The sequence below is a fragment of the Anser cygnoides genome, chromosome 8 (genome assembly GCF_040182565.1).
Source record: "Anser cygnoides isolate HZ-2024a breed goose chromosome 8, Taihu_goose_T2T_genome, whole genome shotgun sequence".
Classification (NCBI taxonomy): domain Eukaryota; kingdom Metazoa; phylum Chordata; class Aves; order Anseriformes; family Anatidae; genus Anser; species Anser cygnoides.
The window spans coordinates 33,013,777-33,032,869 of record NC_089880.1 but is presented as its reverse complement, the minus strand read 5'-3'; the positions used below and the strand labels follow the sequence as shown (position 1 = coordinate 33,032,869).

The 19,093-nt window shown below is 47.8% G+C and overlaps 1 protein-coding gene across 4 annotated transcripts in view; it reads left to right on the top strand.

Moving 5' to 3' along the window:
- NEGR1 (neuronal growth regulator 1) overlaps positions 1-19,093 on the top strand; it is a 299,901-nt gene that overhangs the window by 127,074 nt on the left and 153,734 nt on the right. Inside the window, exon 1 of one of the 4 annotated variants that reach the window (XM_013193093.3) lies at positions 18,056-18,144. The exons of the other annotated variants lie outside the window; for them this stretch is intronic. Within the exon in view, the coding sequence (XP_013048547.1) occupies positions 18,071-18,144 (74 nt within the window). The 5' untranslated portion in view covers positions 18,056-18,070. Of the gene's footprint in view, positions 1-18,055; positions 18,145-19,093 lie in introns of those variants that run through there. 4 annotated transcript variants of the gene reach the window in all.

Genomic DNA, 19,093 nt, shown 5'->3' with positions numbered 1-19,093 from the left:
AGTTTTCCTCCTTTGCCACCTTCTTTACATCCACTGTTTTGCAGGATGTGTGACACATCTTCCCGTGTTTGATTACTCTGCTGGTAGTGCATTTAGGAAAGACTTAATATAATTGCTCTCTCAAATTTGGCATTGAACTAATAATTATACCAAAGGCACCTCCAGCAGATCGCCCTTACCCTCGTTAAAGAAGATGCTTCCTCAGACGATCCAGGACAGAGGAGTCAGAGAGGAAAATGAAGGCGGAGATGTCCCTGTGCAAAAGACACGCAGCAGCAGCATGCCTGTGCCAGTGGACCCTCGCCCGTCCCAGGGACTCGCTGACAAACCCGTCTGTGCGGGAAGAGCTGCGAAGTGTGCAGGCAGTGAGCTCTTGTAGGTCGTGGGCCACTTGCAAGAGAGCTTGTGGATACAGCAGCTCCTCTGAGCAGAAGGGAATTGGTGTTCATTGCTGAAGGGTCCGTGCGATGGCAACCGCAGCTAGATGCAATTCAGTAACTAGAGACTAATCTTCAGTAAATATTTCCATATTTATTTTTACCATCATCCCTGGGGACAAGTGTTTCAGCCAGCAAAGGTGTAACATGCTGTTTGTCAACGATGGGTGCTCAGCCCGTCACTGAGAAGATGTAGGAACCAGCACGCTTTGTACAGTCATATGGAGTGAATCTGGTTGCTGCCAGAGCTAGCCACCCCGGAGAATCCTTTCCTAAAGCAGATCGAACCTGCATTTCTCTCCTGTCTGCGGGCAGATGCAGAACTGTACTCCTCCCGCTGGCCGGATACGTGTCACCTACCTTTGTAGAAGTCTTTGCTGGAAGGAGTGCAACCGCACTGGTGCTCTTTGCTCTGATGTGCTTCCACGAACATAACCCAGCTCTGCTCCCCAGGCTTTCAGTCCACCACATTTTCCAAAACTGCTTGTGTCACACGACTCACTTATCTTCAATAAGCTATTTTACCCTTTCTATGGAAACCCAAGATGCCATAGCATGTAGGACATTTCTCACAAGCTGTGTACAAAGATCAGCCAGAAATAATGTTATTTTTCTTAGCTTAGTAATTTACCGTGTGGCAGCAATAGCACTGGAGTGGTATGCATGTGTATTTAGTGAGCTCATCTAAGTACACCACGGGAATTTTGCCTGAAGAGGGAATGCAGGTTTTGGCAACCATACCTACCTTCGTTTGTTGCCTGCTAGGAGTGATTTCAGTGTCTGTGGTTTCGTTTCCTTTTTTTTTTCTTTTCCAGATTTTGTTGTTGTTGTTGTTTTAACTGTCGTCAAACCCCCGGTTTTATAACTTTTCCCCAGACTTTTTTGTTATTTTCTCTTCTGGTGCATTAAGATGCAATTATGTACTTTGCCTAATTGCTAGTTACTTAATGTCAACATGCATAATGTGTCTGAAATGTCCTCTATTTTTCTCTGTCAAAATCATACATAGTGCAGAAAAAAAGGCAGCTATTAAGGTTATGTCTTGTCAAGAATTTACCTGAAAAGCTGGCTGTTTTTTTTTTTTTTTTTCCGTGATGGAACTTGTATCCCATTTTTGGATGCAGTGCTATGATTACAGGCATCTAAAGTGCACAACCTGTTTCTGTTACATATTCTTAGTTCCTGAAGGACTTCATGTGTGGGACTTATTTAGTCAGAATTATAAATTCATATTTATATGTTTGGCATATTCTTAGGGGCTGATAAAGCTGGAAACATTTTACAGACTAATGTAACTGGACAGAGGCAAGTGCCAAAAAGCATTAGGAAAATGGAAATCTATTCTGTTTCACAGCTGAATGTACCCTTTTTTAGACACTGAATATGTTTGCATATTTTATTTCAAATCTGTATGTGGCAGGGGAAAAATGGTTAAAATTAATAAATGACATAATTAATAGCAGAAATAATAATGGCACACCTGGTTGCCTACTAGAAATATGTTTTCATCTGAAAAATGAGGTTTTTGCAGTTCACATTGGAAGACTACTATACTCTTATTTAATAGCTGTGAAGGCACATCATATCTAGCGTACAGTAAGCATATAATAATTTACTCTAAATGAAAGTTACGAAAGATATGGAGTCGGCATTTGGGCTAGGGAAGGCTGGAAAGAGCTGCCCTGGTACAGTTGGATATGTACCTAGTACAAGTGACAGCGGGCTGATTTAAGGCTGTGGGGAAAAAATATTGTCATTTTCTTCTCAGCTGGAAAATCCGAGATTCAGAAGGACACTAGGGCCAGCAACAGGTCGTGTGGTTGTCTGCCTTGTTCTCTGTCGGAAGAGGGAAGAGCAATCCCTTCAAAATGATCCATTCACATCTGTGGCGTAATCGAAAATAAGCCAGAATTTGGCATTCCAAAGCGTTTTCCACTTGAATCACCAGCTCACAAACATTTCAGTGAGCAACCTCCCCCAAAACTGAAACCAAAGTAAAGGCGTGCAAGAAGCACGTCCCTTCGTGCGGCCCTCCACTCAGCTGTCCCGTGTTTGTGGTGCTGCCCTCAGGCAGCAGCGCCCACGCGGCCCTGTCGGCCCTGTTGGCCCCATCAGCCCTGCCGGCCCCGTTGGCCCTGTCAGCTCTGTCAGCCCTGTTGGCCCTGTCAGCTCTGTCAGCCCTGTTGGCCCTGTCAGCCCTGCCGGCCCCGTTGGCCCTGTCGGCCCTGTCAGCCGTGTCGGCCCTGTCGGCCTGCCCGTGGCGGCCCCACGCGCGGCAGCACCCCTGTTGTGGGCACAGGCCACGGCTTCGTCCCGCTGGCGCAGGGGCGACCACCGTCCCTTGGGTGAACGGGCAGGCACAGCCTGCAGTTCTGCAGTTTCTTCGGTTTGGTAGGACCCCACAGTCCTCCAAAACCAAAAGCCTTATTTATGGAGACCAGCATAAGCACTTGGTCACAGGCAGGCACATAGGAGTCAGTTGAAGTAATCCCCAAACGAAGAAGCCCCCTGCCCTGCACCTCCAGCCCCGGGGGCTCCCCCTGCGGTCCTGCTCCGCGGTGCCCTTCCTTCCCCGCTTCTCTGCCAGGCTCAGCGGACCCCAGCTGCGCTCGCCGTTCCCCTTGCTGCCTGTCGTCTCTTTCCCTGGGGCTCTCGTCTCTTCCTCCTCGCCTTATTTTCCATTTCCAAACTCTTTTTCTTCCTGTCGGTGTTACTTTCTCATTAAATTTGTTTCAGCTCTCTCCAGACTGACCGGGCATGTGTGGCTGGCAGGGTACATTTCACTATGCTGCTTTTTGTCTGCTTGAAGTACAAAAATATTGATATTTACAGAGCTTGTTGTAAAAATCGATATTACGCTAGGCAGAGCAGAGCAGCTGCTGTGTTGTAAAGCCAGCCCTGTCAGCCTTAAAAACTGATAGGGTTTTAAGAAATCGGGAGAAGAGTGAGCAAACCTGTGTTTATCACTGATGTACTTGTAGAAGCCCTTCTTGCTGCCCTTGACATCCCTGGCCAGATTCAATTCTGCCTGGGCTTTAGCTTTCCTAACTTCATCCCTTGGTGCTTGGACAGCACTGCTGTGTTCCTCCCAGAATATGAGTTTATGAGACTTCAGTGAACAAGCACTGTGATACCAAGATGCCATTTCTTTTCCTGCTTGCAAAGAGATGAGCTTATTCTGAAGACCATTCTCCAGCATCATTTTTGGCTACTGCACTAGCTTTGGTATGTGTCACCCTCAGTTCAAACCTCCTCAGTGTATATTCTCTTGAAATTGTGGCTATCAGGTGCCTGGTGATTCATGCAGGAGCAAACATCAGTAAGGTAGTTAGCTCATGAGTGAAGCTGGTAGCAGCTACTTCTTTGCTTCAGAGAATGAAGTTTGTCACTTCTCCTCCTTGGAAAGCAGGCGTGCTGGCTCCTTCAGAGCACACCTGGGCCGTGGCCCTAAGTCCAAGGCACGTTAGTGTTGGCAAGAGCAGTCAGGGGTTTGGGAGCCACTGGCCAAAACAATCCCAACAGCTTTTTGCCAAGCAGAGCAGGGCGAGCGTCGGGACCTGCTGCGCCCCACGGCTGCAGGCTTCACCCCGGCACTGCGGGCACCGAGCCGGTGTGAATTCGGTCCTCAGCAGGTCAGCACCACTCCTCTGCTTTCACACAAGTGGCCTCTGCGCGCGAACGGAGGTGCAAATCCTTTCTGCAAGTGCTGACGCTCAGTTCAGACGGGGTGTGAGCGCTCGCCTTGCCCTGTGCAGCTGGATAGGCTCTGGACCAAGCTGCATGTCATTACGTACCCTAATGAATACAGTATCGAGACTGAGTTTATTTCATTAATTTCAAAACATTAACTAGTTTAAAAATTGATCTTTTGGGGGTCTTTTTTTGCATCTAAGCAGCATTTTTAAAGCAATTTTCTAATTTAAGGACTCCACTTTCAAAAATGTTCTTTTTACATGCCAGAGGGAAAAACCACCAGTAAACAGATCTGTGAATTGACACTAATGCAAATTCCTCATGAATTTCACAGCTTCATGAACCTCTTAGCTCTTAAAAGCCTTTGGAAACCTCTTGATCCTGGTTTTATTTGGCAAATTGTTGTCAATATCTCATGAATTTCTATTTTCCTGAGTACTAGCTTGCTGTCCACAAATATAATTACACAGACTTCCTGTCCTTTGGAAAAATTTATCTATCACTTCTGTTTCTTGAAAAATATTTTGACACTTTTGGTAGATTATGAGGTTTGCTCTTTAAGCTTAAAAGTGGTCTAGGAAATAAAAGAATTATGTTTCTTCCACTGAAAGTTACTTCTGTACTACTAATAATAAGCCAATTTTCTGTTTTCCCTTGTAGGTTTTTTATATTACTTACTGGGGAAATGAGTTTAGGTTTTATTTCTGAATGTCAGGTAACAAAACCTGGGAAGTCAGTTCCAATCAATTACCAAATGTGCAATGTCAGCCTGGGCCCAGAGGCTCCCCCCGGCCCCGGGCAGCACCGCTGTGCCGGGCGGTGCCGAGCCCCGCGCAGGGACCGGGGGGTGCTGGGGGTCCTGGGGGGAGCTCCGGGGCCGCCTGGGGCTGGGGCTGGGGCTGGGCCCTGCTCGGGGTGGGGGGACCCAGAGGTGCCTCAACCAGCCTGGGGCTCTGTGAACCTTCTTTACAGGATTTTTAGCTCTAACCGATTTCCAACAGCAGATGAGAGCGGGGTCCCACTAAAGTTAGTAGAAACTCGATCACTAACTACGGTGATGGGGTTTTGTTTGTTTGTTTGTTTCTAATTTATTATAAGAAATGGCTTCATGGTGGGAGCTAAGAACTTGCATGCACAATGATTCATTTACTTTTCGTCCATACAGGGAAAGGTTAATTGTTGATCATGCTTTTTGTCTTTTTTTTTTTCATTCATATACTAGAATTTAGAAGGGAAATAAGAGCTTGGCCTCTGAGCAAATCATTAATAATTGCTAGTATCACAGTATATGTAAAATTCAACCTTGATAATTTGCTAAATAAGTCCATATTTCTCCACTCGAAGCTGCCTTAGGGAAGCTATAACTAAGACATCATTTCTTTTCTTAATTTCTCTCAAAAATCTATATACAGGGATAAGTACTTCTTGCTGACTCAAGACGCTTTACCCAAATCAGATGAAGATGCTCTAGCAACACTTTCCAGTCTCCATTCTGAAAATAGGATTTGTATAGAACCCTTCCGCTAGGAACCAAATCTCCAAGTAAGAGCAGCATTACCGTTTTACCTTTCCAGGCATACTCTCTCTTTGTGGGCTAACACAGGAGCCCGTCTGAGATATTCCAGTAATTCCCCTAATTAATCTCTATAAAATGTGTTTGCAGTTGTAGAATATTTGCGGCAAATTCTAAGCGCTTCACAAAATCTTAAATATTTACCAGTATGTGCTACCCTATTCTCTGTGAATCTCCCACAAATGGGATTTTTAAATCCTGAAGCAACTCGAATGTTTAAAGTCTGTTTAATTCCTCTCTAAGTGATGCAGTGGGTAGGTGGCATATTGCTGTCACGGAGCTCTGTGTTTGGTACTTAGCAGCAAGACGAGTTGCATCCTTGGCCAGACTTCCAAATGCACGTGGTGGCAGCCGAGCCTGGCGAGCTCATGAGTGCTGCAAGAGCTACCAGCGGGGGGCCTGGGCTATCTTCTCAGGCCTGAAGCTGGTCTTTTCTGCAACAGGATTAGGGTGAGGATTCGTGAGGGACTCTTGTGTGACACTTCTGGAGCATGCCATTTGAATAATGAGTTCTAAATGCCATTAAAGAAAGGAGTTGAAACGTAGATAGTGGTTAAGCACTATGAAAATACTACTGTGTGTTTGGAAATGGCTTCTCTGATTTGCTTGTATTTTCTCCTTTTTGGATCTCTCCTCTCCTCTCTTCTTTCTTTTTCTTTTTTTTTTTTTCCCCTGATTCATGACCATAGTTGATACAACGGAGATAGCTTATATCTAACAACTGCAAGGCATTCTTCCTGTCATTTCCAGTCATCGGTCAGTCAGTGTGGTTGGTGAAGGACCACTTGGACTTTAGTAGCCCTAAGTACTTGCTGGGAATGGAGTCACTCTGAAATCACAGAGTTACGATTCCTGTTGCAGTAAGGAGTGCAGGTTAGATGTGAGACAACGTAATGTGATCACCTACAGCAAAAGGAATTTTGGAGGTTGTGGCTGTTTTTTCTATATTTTCCCTTTTCCTTTGTTGATCCTCGAGTCTAGAGAGAGAACAGAAAGAAATGAAAGAGCATCTCCGTGTCAACTAACGTGACCCTCTGGCTGCTGCTCATGGTCTCTCCTGATATCTTCCTTATACTTCATGGAGGGATCAGGTAGCATAGCGTGAGAAGGGAAGGACATTTAAATCATCTTCTCTCCTATGTCAGAAAACATGTGCTCGGAAGAAGAGGTGTGGTAGAAAAATGCAGATCCCTCGCTGCCTGTCAGGCGCGTAGCAGTACTTTCACGCAGGCTGTGGGCATGGCACCGCAGCCTTGCTGGGTGCTAGGTGGGCATGGGGTGTGCCTCATAAAAGGGTTTGCAGAGCTGCAGAGCTGAAGGGTTTGCCAGAGTACGGCCCGGTGAGGAAGTCACCGCTGTGCTGGGCCAGAGGCAGCTCCGGAGCCCCCCTGAGCCCCCCCAGGCCGCGCTGCCCCGCGGCTCTGCCGCGCTCCGCTGGCCCTGTGACACCGGGGCTTCCTGGGCACGGCTCCCTTGGTTTGCTGCGTGCTGCTCCCGGGGCTGCTTCGGGCAGATGCCTGCAGCACAGGAGGTTGTTCACATGTGCAGAGTTTTGTTCTGTTCCCCACACACGACGTTGCCTGCTCTTCCTCTGCAGTGAGCTGGCCGCGTCCACAAGCGCAGCCTTTGCTCCGCAGCTGTGTGCATCACCTCCTCTTTAACTTTAAAAACGCCTTCTCCATCACGTCTTAGGTCCCTGGGCAGCCGCCCTTTGCATTTGCCCCTTGGCCCACGCTCTAGGTCTCAGGTGCCAGGAAAGGCAGCATCCCGTCCCTTTCTATTGCAATTTCAGGGAGTTGGTGCGGGAGGCTGTTATTTGTCAAGTGGCTGTGAGCCAGGGAGCTGCCAGGTCTGATCGGCTGGCGTGGCTGAGGGAGCTAAATGGGACTTGCTTGCAGAAACGGTTTAAATGGTGAACTGGCAGAGTTCTTTCCAGAAAACTCCTGGAAATTGAGAATCCATTACTCCCTGTGGCTTGAAAGGGCTTTTAATTTGTGAGAAAGGCAGGTAAATGCTACTATTTTAGTGGAAATGGGCGACAGGAGGAAGTAAAGTTTTGTGACAGTTCAGGTAAGGAAGTTTGACATTTGTACAGTTTTATGCAGAGAAAAGTTTTTGATGTGCTAGCGGTATTTGAGAATTTGTTGAACTGCCTTTTTAATTATTTGTCAAGGGCACCTAGAGTCTCGGAAATGTATTATTTTATGTTTTATAGGTTGAAATCTAAATAAATAAATGTTGTTGAGAGCTCAAATGACTGTGTGCACAGTGTGCAACAGCAGTTAAAATGCTTTGGTGCATTAAAAGTACGGAATATATTACAGCAGCATATTGAACAATGGTACATCTCATCTGGAGCCACGCATTCAATTTTGTTTGCCTACCCTAAGCTATAATTAAGATTGACAAGGTTATCCACAGAAGGAGAATAAATATTACAGGAATTTTTGATATGTTGACACATGACTGAAGAACTGTAAAAATTAAATTTCCGGACAACAAATGCGAACACAATTAAGACAAGGTTACCTCGGAAGAGGAGGGGAGTATCGGTGAGGAAATGCCTTGACGTGCAGCCCTTTTGCGGGCGGAGGGGTCCGTGTGCCCCTGGCTGCGCGGCTCCCGCGGCGGGCACCAGGCGAACACCATGAGCAGGCTGCAGAAGGGCAGGAGTACTTCTCGTTGTTCTCTCTGTGAAGAATGCTTTTAGGCCAAAAGGCATTAACGTTACAAATGTTGCCGTTGTGCATGCCGTAGCGGCTGCCCTGCCACCCGCCCGCCTGGCGCAGCGCGGCGCGGCGCGACCTGGCAGCCCCGGCAGGCCGGGATGCAGCCCCCCAGCTGCGGCGATGTCCGGCACTGCTCCTCTCGATACTCTCCCAGCACAGCAATGCATCTCTATCATTTTCTGCATTAGCCACCTCTGCAATGGTGCTAGGGGCTCACCGAACCTCTTTCGCAGGTATTCCCCGTGCAGGCACGTGGCGGGCACCGCTCAGCCTCTCCGACAGCAGGCAACACTCAGACTGGTGCCAAAATCTGAGCCCTGCCGCTCCCCATATACCTCAAGCTTTTCTTTCCCTACTCACTCCTACCTTTACTCCTAACTTATCTGCTGCTTCTCTTTGTTTTGACCATAGCCAGCATCACACACTCCATCTTTCATTCCTCTTTTCCCCTGGGGCTAACCACCTACATCCTATTTTAAGATCTATTTTCAGCTCACTCTAGCAATTAACATGCAATATTGAAATAAGTCTGGCCAGCAAAATTATTGGGTCATTCCACTGAAATGCCCATTATAGATAAACATGCAATCAGGCATCTGTGGCAGTGCACGAAGTCAGCCCTCCATTATCCTGCAGTGCATGGATAGCCATAAACACGCTTCTGTACACACAAACAGAATTTGTATTAAAAATATTGGAAATAATTAAGTCAAATTCTTCCCTGGATATAAACACAGAGCTTTCACTGCAGTTAATTGGAGCTGAGTATGTGTAACAGTTGAAAGCTAGGTCATTATTTTTTACAATGGTCTGCAAATATGTAATTTATGTGCAATTATGTAGGTAAATTCTCTGTCTTCTACTAGCAAAAACAAGAAACAAAGGCCAAGCATGCTTACTTTTAAAAACCCTGAGGTTCCAATTCTCCACTCTTTTTGCAACTAATATCATCCCTTGAAATGCGTAATGTCAATCTTTGCAATCAGGCCCGTCAGTTTTATTCCCGTGATGCATTCGAAGCGCTGTCAGCGCGGCGGTGCCCGGCAGCGCACCCTACGTGGCTCTGGGCGGGTGTCCCCGGCGGGGCGCAGCAGGGGGAAGCGAAGTGGGGGTAACCCTCCAGCGGGGCTGCCCACCAGCCAGCTTTCCCTTCCTCCGCGTATTGTGTAAGTCAAAAGGCGGAACGCAGCAGCTTCGGCAATTTGGTTATTCTCTCAAAATGACGGTGTGGTTCCCTGAGCCACAGCTCTGCCAGTCTGAGTTTCTCATTTTGAGTCTCTTCCACTTCTGTGCAGATTTTTTCAGAAGGCCCTCCCTGTGGCCGGACCAGGGACTTTGGGGGATGGCGCTGACTTACGTTTTTGTTTGGGGAAGTCAAGCAAGCTCTGAAATTTGCAGATAGCAATCTTTTCTTATTAATCAGATGTTATGTCATATTTATTCCTTTAACAAAGAATTAAGACGTATTGCAGGTACATCTACATCATTGCAGTGAAAGGAATAACGATTTTAATATCAGAAAAATGCTAATTATCTAGCCGAGCACCATCCTGAAAATGTATACAGTTAAATGAAAATAAATAGCGTGTATGACAGTAGTGGGTGGGTTTGGTCCATTTTTTTGGAGGTTTCTTTTCCTTCTAGGGAAGCGTGGCACTGGCTGCGGGAGCTGCTCGGCTGCGGCCGCCTGGGGCTCGGCGCGGGGACCTCCCCGCGGGGACATCCCGCACCCGCCCGGGGCAGCCGGCTCCGTGGGGCTGGGGCCGTGGGCAGGCAGTGCCCCACTCGTGGCTCGGTCCACGCTTTCTCAACAAGCCTGCGAATTCCAGCCAGCTGGCTTTCCTCTGTTATAGATCAGGCCAAATTATTGATGTTTGCCTAGTTGTTGTTAAAAAAAGAAGCTATACTTTAATATTTTACAATAGGGATGTGATTTTAAGATGAGGAAAAGAGGTTAATGCCTATGTCTCTTCTTTAGGAAGATGTTTTTCTTTTTTATTCTGGAGTTGCAGATACTGTTTATGAGACAAGCTGATTAATCTCAGTTGTATGTGGCTCTCAAAGATTAATAACCTCATTCTGATTCGTGCTTTTTATGGTGCAAATGCAGTATTTTTAAAAATACTGAGAAGATGTGGAGCAAATATTTTCCAGCCATCCCAGCTCACCATCCTAGACTGACTGTATTCCTTCTGTTCTTGAAACACTCGCTTAAAAGCACGTAGCTGCTTTCTGTCGCACCCTGCAGCAGGACTAACAGCACCGACAGCGTGTGGTTGGATGTGTTAGTGCCTGTGGGGATCGGTCTTTTTTCTTGATTTTTTTTTTCTTTTTATGCAGTTGCTAGAGTAAGGTCTTTGACCCTAATTCTTATATAAAAATATGCTTGGGATATTGCTTGCAGTCGGTGAAGCCTCTGTTCCCGTTCAGCACTTGCTGAAGCAGAGCAGTTACCCGAGGAGAGCCTCGTGGAGGAGGAGCTGCAACGCGGGGAAGATGTCGGTGCTCCCCTGCCCTGCGTGCCCACCCGAGGACAACCACTGCCCCGTTGCTCCGTGTCTGTTTCTGAGCATTTTTATATCAGAGTGTGGCTGCTGCATTAATAAAACCAACAGATAAAAGGAAACCCGGAAATCTAAAACTGGCTCAAAGTGGGCGGGCGGCTGAAACCGTTCCGTGCTCTCTGGGAAGCAGCATTTAAAGTGTTTGTCTAGGAAAGAGTGGGAAAGGTGCATTAGCAGTCATAGGAAATGTAGCTATTTTTAATGAAGTCACTCTTTAGAAATGTCACGGTGAGGTTCCACATGGACTTTCAATTATTTCTGCCCGGAACGTGGTCAGGTTTGGGGTTTGTTTGGGTGTTTTTTTTATTTTTTCTTTCCCGGCACTGTGAGTTCAGCTTACTGCTGAGAGTCAAGCTAAATTCCTTCCAGGTATATTTAATCAAAAAAAAAAAGAAAAAAAGAAAAAAAGTGCCTGTTTCTTATGATGAAGGCTCCCAAGCTCCGCGGGGCTGTAACCCTCTGGCGTTCAGCAGTCCTGTGCGTGCTCGGGGTGTAACAGGCTGCGCTTGCTGGCTGGCTCTTGCCTGGCTCCGGGAATTAGAGAAGGAAACAAATTTTTTCCATTAATTTAAATAAACATTGATAAATAGATGTGTATGTGTGGGACGAATTTTTAAGCACGATGGCGTACTGCATAGCTCCTTCCAGGGAAGCGTTCCCGATCCTCATGCGGGATGTGCAGCGCGCCCTGGGGGGCACGAGGGCCGTGCTGGGGGGGTCCCACTGCCAGCTGCCTCGTGGGGCCGCGGGGCGATGTGTGGTGTCACTGCACCACTCGGCCGCCGCCTTTCCATCCTTCTCAGCGTGCTACCCGGTCGTGTTTGGGCTTGGCCATAACTGGTTTTACCTTCAAACAGCCTTCCGAGAAGGCGTAGGAATCCTAAGTGTGCCTATAGAGAGACTGCAGGGTGATGGGTGCAGAGAACACAGTGACACCGTTACCACAGCGGGTGTCCTTGGTTATGTGCATCGATGTGTCTAACTGTGTCATACGGGAAACGGACAGTCACAGGCTGGTGGGGAGGGGAGTTGCTGTGCGTGGCTTCCCAGAGAGCCACAGTGCTGGGAGCGGAGAAGGGCGAGAGGCAGGAGGTGCCGCCATCCAGCCAAGCAGCCCCGTTACCCGCTGAGGACTTCGATGGGGCAGCCGGAGCGCTCCCAGCTCTGCCCAGCGCCAGGAGCCAGCCGTGCCCAGCAAAGGGCCAGCCGCGGGACGGGAGGAATGGTTGATGCTTCCAACACCAGTTAGCTACGGTTTATGAAACAAGTGCCCGCGCAGTCATTCTCTGGCCAGCACTGATTTTACTAGTCAAAACAGCATAAGACATTATTTAATGTAAGAATGTACAGAGATTTGTTTGCAGCTGTTCTAGCTAAATATGAATTTTAATGTACATGGTATGTTTGCGGTCTGATTACCTCACCTGTTAATACACTCGGCATTTTAATGCACCACATATAGAGGTTATCAATAATTGATTCATTGTTAAAAAGCCTATTTGTTCTATGACACAGGAGATGTGAGATCGTTACTTTCAGAAGAGGCGGTTCTGTCGTTCCGCCTCTTTTGCAAGTAAAATGATCAGCTAACATATTTTGCACATCAGTAAGACAGCTGGATATTTTTTCAAATGAAAAGAAAATGAAAAGAAAAAAAGGAATTCCCACTAGTTATTATTAAAAGGTCTGTTTGTAGGTAACGTACTGAAGGAAACTACCGAAGAGCAGTTCGTTCTTACCCAAAGGTTACGCAAATGTTGCCAGGTTATATCCAACTCTGCCTCAGGGGCAGTCACGCAACCTGCAGTCATCTCTGAACACATTCGAAAGGGGATTTCCCAGTAATTATAAAGATACTTGCACGCAGTAAGTCAATGGATGGTTTTTTGGACAGATTGCTCATCCTTCCTCTGTGTGCACTGGTCACTGACGTCTTCAGCAGACAACCCGTGGTGAGAAGCGCCTGGTGCGCAGGCATGAATCCGAGGGGCTGCTGCTGCACAGGGGCGGCAGGCAGGCGGCAGATGCAGCGCACCAGCGTCGGTGTGGCGAGCAGGCTCATTTCTGAGCTCCGCACAACTGGCGCTGAGACGTCAGTCATGGGAGACTGCAGTACTGCCCCTGGGTGGGCGTGCCGGGCTGCTTCCCAGCGGCAGTTTGGCAACAGGAAAAAAGTTTGCCAGGCTGGTCGTCGCGTTTGGCTTCAGTTTAGCGGGGCCGCAGGTAAGGAGCAGGAGTGTAAACTGGGCAGCACCGTGCGGGTGCTGCCGGACCGGCCGGCCTCTGGAGGGCCACGTCTGGCGCTGCCCTCAGCCAGGCTGAGCGGAGCAGGGTGAAATCCTGCCTCGGCCGGACCCGCTCGGCGCTGCGTGGGGGCCGGTGGCCGTGGTGGTCCCGCGCGCTCTGCGGGCGGCATCTCACGGTGAGCAGAGAGCCGGCCGAGCGGAGGTGGAGGTGCTGCTGGGCATCTGCTGCCTCGACCGCCTGCTGTAAGAGGCTGCACTGCTCTGGTGACGTTTCTTTTCACAACGAATGAGTCAAGTGGAAATATGGCATGGAAAATGAGAATAGGCTGCTAAGGTGCTCAGAAAACGTTCGTCCTATTAGCAGTATAGGCATAAAAATGACAAGCCGAGGCACAACATTTGAAGATCTGGAAAAAAATCTAAGTCATCTTCTCAGATTTATAATAACCTGTTCCTGTCTTAAGCTCAGTCCGTTTTAAGAGGCACGTGTAGGCCAGTTCTTACTTTTTCGTCTTACTTTGCTTGTGAGAGTAGCGAGCTTCGCGCTGCTGCCGCTCGTCCTGCGCTGTCGTGGCGGGCAGGTGCGGCACGTCCCAGCTCGGCCTCACCCCGCGGGTGCAGGCAGCGCTGCCGCAGCTGAGGTAAGCGAAACACCCAGTGCCGTCCTCACACTTTGCACCACTGAGTCATAAAGGTAGGGAGATAGTGTACCAGATTATACAGGGTTTTCTTCTATAAAAACCAGAAGACTAAGCACTGTGTGAAACAAGATCTCAATTTATTTTCTTCCAGTGATTCCAAAGCCTTTCTGCTGTGCTTTGCCATTCTGAAAGCAAATGCTCTTCTGAACCTTTTCCATTATCATGTGTGGCAAGAGTTGTTTAAATCTTAAATGTGAGTGGTGGGGAAGGGACTGGATCCGGGATATATCCTTTAAAAGATGGAAATTCAAACAAGTGCTGAGACTACAGAGCAGATGAAGTTCGCTGGCGTGCTGCTGCAGTGAGGCGAGGCCTTTGCCTGCCTTTCCTCGCAGAGAGCTTAAGCAGAGAGACCAGGGCCAGCAAGGGGGCCGTGCCCGGCACAGGGCACCTCGCCGGGACCCCCTGCGGTTACCCCACAGGCGCGGTTCCCAAAGCCTCGAGACACCGATGGGTTACGTCGGTGTGAAGGCTTGCCCTGAGCGGCTGCGGGCCCTGCCGAGCAGCCCCGCCGGCTTGCAGGGGTGCTGCTGGCACTGGGGAGCTCGGCCAGCGGCGTCGGCACTGAGCGGTGCCGGCACTGAGCGGTGCCGACGGCAGCCCCGGGGAGCCGTGCTGCTGGCCGCGGTGCTGCGGGGCCAGCAAGCCTGCGGCGGCTGCAGCTGGGCACGTCCCTGCGCCAGGCTCCTGGGTGTGCACGAGCCAGCGCAGCTCCGTCTCTAACCTCATCTTCTCTTCTGAGTACAGAGGTCATTCTTCTTCCTCCTGAAAGCTTCGTAATAATGACGGGTTGCAGCACAATTAGATTTCCGTGATTTTTATTTATTACTAGGATTCCAAACAGCAGTATATCAGAAAACTAAATGTTCCGAGAGATAAGCACAGACGAAATCATGTATCAGCCCTAGTAGAAGTCATATGAATTGAGTTATTTAGTTATTAGTTTGGGTGGAAAATTCTATTTCATGGAAGCCTCTGAGATTTTAAATTTTATTTTCATTTTGCAGTGGGATGAAAATAACCTCTCAAATATTTCCACAAAAATGGAATTGGTGAAATGGCCTTGTCTGCTAGCTGCACTTCCCTAAATGTATTAGATCCTGACCTGAAATATAGTACACCTGCACGTAGTCTCTGCTCTGCCTGACAAAGAGCAAAGATTTCAGCCATAGATCATTCCAAGTCGGGAGCAGGGACTCGAGCCCAGGCCTATGATCATGTCAGAAACTTCAGAGAAATGGGTTGCTTCTCTTGCGCTGCCTTTTGGATTATTTGCACAGTGATGAAAGAAGCAACAGTGGCTGCTCTCACACAGCACCCTGCCAGGCTGCCGAGAAATTGCTGCAGGGAAATGTGTAAAAATGCCAAAATACAATACAGAATGTCAGAATATTTTCATTCTTTTTTTTTCTTTTCTTTTTAAAATTTAATATATTTTCACAATCTGCTTCTCTGAAGGAAAAAAAAAAGAAAAAAGAAAAAAAGCAAGGGAGTACTCGAGTTGTTACAACAAAAATCCTAAAATATTGCACCATTAGCTGACCCAGACAGCTTGGAATTTGCAGACAAAGAGGAAAAATACCAACACTGAGATGTGCAGCACCCGCAGGGGGTTTGGCGGGGTGGGAATGCGGCCACTCCACAGCACCCAGGACACGGCTGTCACAGAGCGCCGTGCCCTGCCGTTTGCGGTGTGTGCTGGAGCAACACTGCTGTTGGATTTCTACTTCTTTTTCTGCTTTTTTTTCTTCTTTTTTTTTTAAACTCACATCTTCTTTCCCTGAAGTTCTGCCGTGCGCCCTTTCCCCACGGCTCCGTTCCCGGCGCGTGCCGCCCTGCGCTGGGCAGCGGCCGGAGGCGCTCGTGTGCGCGGTGCTTCTCCGTGAGAGCCGGTGGAAGAGATGGCTTTGTGTGCAGAACGCTCCTCTTTGGCAGGTGCTGGGCAAACAGCATGCGAGCACACACGGACGCAGACGTTCTGGTCAGACTCCTGCTCTCTCTGTTTCGTCTTGCTTTGACCGGCCTCACAGCGTTGCTGTGCCGTTAAACCGCACGCGGAGAGCTTGGCTCTCCTGGCCGGACTCGCAGGTGCCTCTGTGGCTGGTTATTTATTTCTAAACTTGCCATCTCTGCTATAAAAAGATTTGCAATACCCTAATAATAAATGCATTCATCACCACATCTTCTGTAATCACTACAGTTCCTGAGCTGCTATTTGGCACTCATTAGCTGAAACTCCCATTCACCTATAATTTATGAGAAGCATACAATTATGTGTTATCACTACTTCAAGTGATTACTACACTGTATGTTTTTAAGATAATGGCATGAAACACTCCATGATGAATTATACCTCTCTAGGTAGCTTTGCTTCTGTCATTAACTCTATTATTTTACTTAAACCAAGCTGGAGAGAATTGTATTGCAGGGTTAGCATTACCTCCTCAAACAAGAGTCCCGGGTCAATACCGATCCGATAAAGGACACGACACGGTACACAATCATCTCCTGTCTTGTGTATCTTATTTACCCATATTGTCGATATTATTATAAGTAAATCTTAAAATACAACTTGTTTCACTTGGGCATAATGTTTTTTTCATTAAGCTTTGAGTGAAAAATAGCCTATCCAGAAAAAAACATGAAACATAAAACCTGAATATTAGGAAATCAGATGGCAGAGGAAACAGCCCAATCACTTTATCCTTTTTCCAGTGATGTGATTTGTAATAATAGGTGTCTGAGACTGACCGGTATGCCAGAAGTTAGTAACTTCTAACAATACGAAAAAAGGCCTGCAGATCCGTGTGAAGGCCAGTGAAAGATGCCTGCTTTTGCTTTTCATTTTGCGCTTTCTTGTTGCCTTGTTTTTGTAACTGTCCAAGTACCAGGAAGCACTCCCAGCGCAGCTCCCCGGGGCTGTCGGGGCGCTGCCCGGTGTCCCCGCGGGGCCGGTGACAAACCCGGTGGCACGAGGGTGATGCTGCCCTCGAGGGGAGCGGGGCAGCTCCTCGCCGGCCGTCGCCCCCCGGCCACGCTGCCGGCCTGGGCTCTCCTGCACCCTCTGGCACCCGTCGCAGCTGGCGCAGCCGCGCCGCTGTGTTCGTTAGCAAATTGCCGTGGTTATGGGGGTGAGGAGCCTAGCAGCCGGCCCACGCTCATTATTTTTTCCCTGGTGTGTGAGACTGTAATAATCTGCAGTTGTTAGCCCTCTCTTCTTGTCAGAACTTCAGTGGGGAAATCTTTGTTTTGTTTTAGCATTAAAAATAAGGACTGATGTATCTGTTTTGAATCAGAACTAACCGTAGTTAATTAGTATCATAGCTGTTTTAATTCCGTTGTATATTTCTGAATGCTAAAATCCTTGAAGAAAATGCTGTGATGTGGAAGATTTGGAAAGTAACACAGCGTTTTCATAGACCCGATGCTTTCTCATTCTCTAGGCAAGATCCTTTGCCTAGATCCATGGTCTCAGAGCTTATGTTGCTTTTCATTCCTTTAATTTGTGTTTCATTGTCATGTGGCAAAAAGCAGGGAAAGAATTTACCATCTGGATTGGCTTTCACCATCAGAAGAAACAGCTGACTTATCTATTGCTGTAAAACAAACATGATGGGCTCTCAAATTTTCAAAGGCTCCTCTCCCTTAAGAAATAGTGCAGAATAATGAGGACAGAACCACGCAGCAAATTGTTTACTGACTTTTCTGCATGGGAAAATTCTTTTTCTTAATTTTGGGAAGTGCGTGTTCCTGTATCACAAAGCTGTAGGAGTTAATAAATATCAAATGCGGCAGCCAGCATTTTGCAAAGTTTCAAACAATATGGCTAAGCCAGGAGTTACTCACTGAAAATGAAACCGAGACTGTCAGAACCAGGCACCTTGGTCGATGCTGTTTCTGGGTCTTCAAAGAGAAAATCTGTGCTTCCGTGAGGTAATTAAAAATAATAATTCGCAGCTTTACACTGTATTTTTTGTTCATTTTGATATGAAAACATCTGAGAAAAAGGGTGGGAATATATACGTAAAAACCCAGCCACAGATGAATCCTGGCAGCTGGGATGCTTTTGCTTTCCCTGTCCCCGCCCAAGGCGCGGGGCTGCCTCCGGGGGCAGGCGGGGGCGCAGGATGTCCCCGGGGGTGCTGGGGGTGCTGAGCGAGAGCAGCCGGCAGGGCGGATCGAGCAGCGAGGAGGAGGAGAGGTACTTCTTGGTGAGCTTGTTTGGGGTTGAAAAAATGAATTTGCCGAAGTTCATTTGGAGCATCCCCGGAGGAGACCGGAACCTCCCTGGTTCCTGCGGCTCCTTCCCAAGTGTCCGGAGGTCTGACGTCCGCTTGCTTACGGAGAAAACGGGAAGGGCCCCATGAAGAGGAGTTAAGTTGTTGGTTTATCAATTTTGGTTTGAAAATACAGCCTTTGCATCACATACATCCCAGAGTTACCACTCCTAAAATCACCTGTTATGTCCTAAAGTCCTAAAGGATTTTAATTAATCTTTTAATTAATCCTTAATTATTTAATCCCTTAATTAATATTTAATTATTTAATCACCCTTTATATCCTAAAATCACCCTTTAGCACAGAAACAGATAAGCACTGAATTAGAGCAGTGTCTGTTTAAATTAATGCAGATATTCTGGCCCTTGATTGGGAAAATATTTTTAGAGAATGATTAAAACATGTTTCACAGAAAAAAAAAAAGCCACCAAATTATACTTTCAGTTAAAAGTCTTCTTATGCTACTTATTACTTATATTCTGCTGATTTTCCATGAGGAAGTTTCCTATGCAGAGGTGACTCCATCTTTTCTCTGGGGGCAGGTACAGCATCCTGAGGCGTCTCGGGGCACGACGCCGGTGGGCGCTGGCCGGGCTCGCTGTCCCTCAGCCCTTCTCTCTCCACCGTCTGTCTCCTCGGCAGGTCGCTGGGCACCGGGCAGCTCTGTCGTGCCCCTCTGCAGGGCAGAAAAACTGACCTGTGCTCACGTTACGAGCTCTGTGTCGGTGCTCTGGAATGGTGGAAGTGGCACAGGAGCAGAGCAGGGAGGTTAATTATGCTAATTACTCATAACAGTTCAGGTAGCACGAATCCCCATTTCTCTCAGGCAGTTTGCCAGATGAAACGCTCATGCGGTTATCTATTCCTTTTGA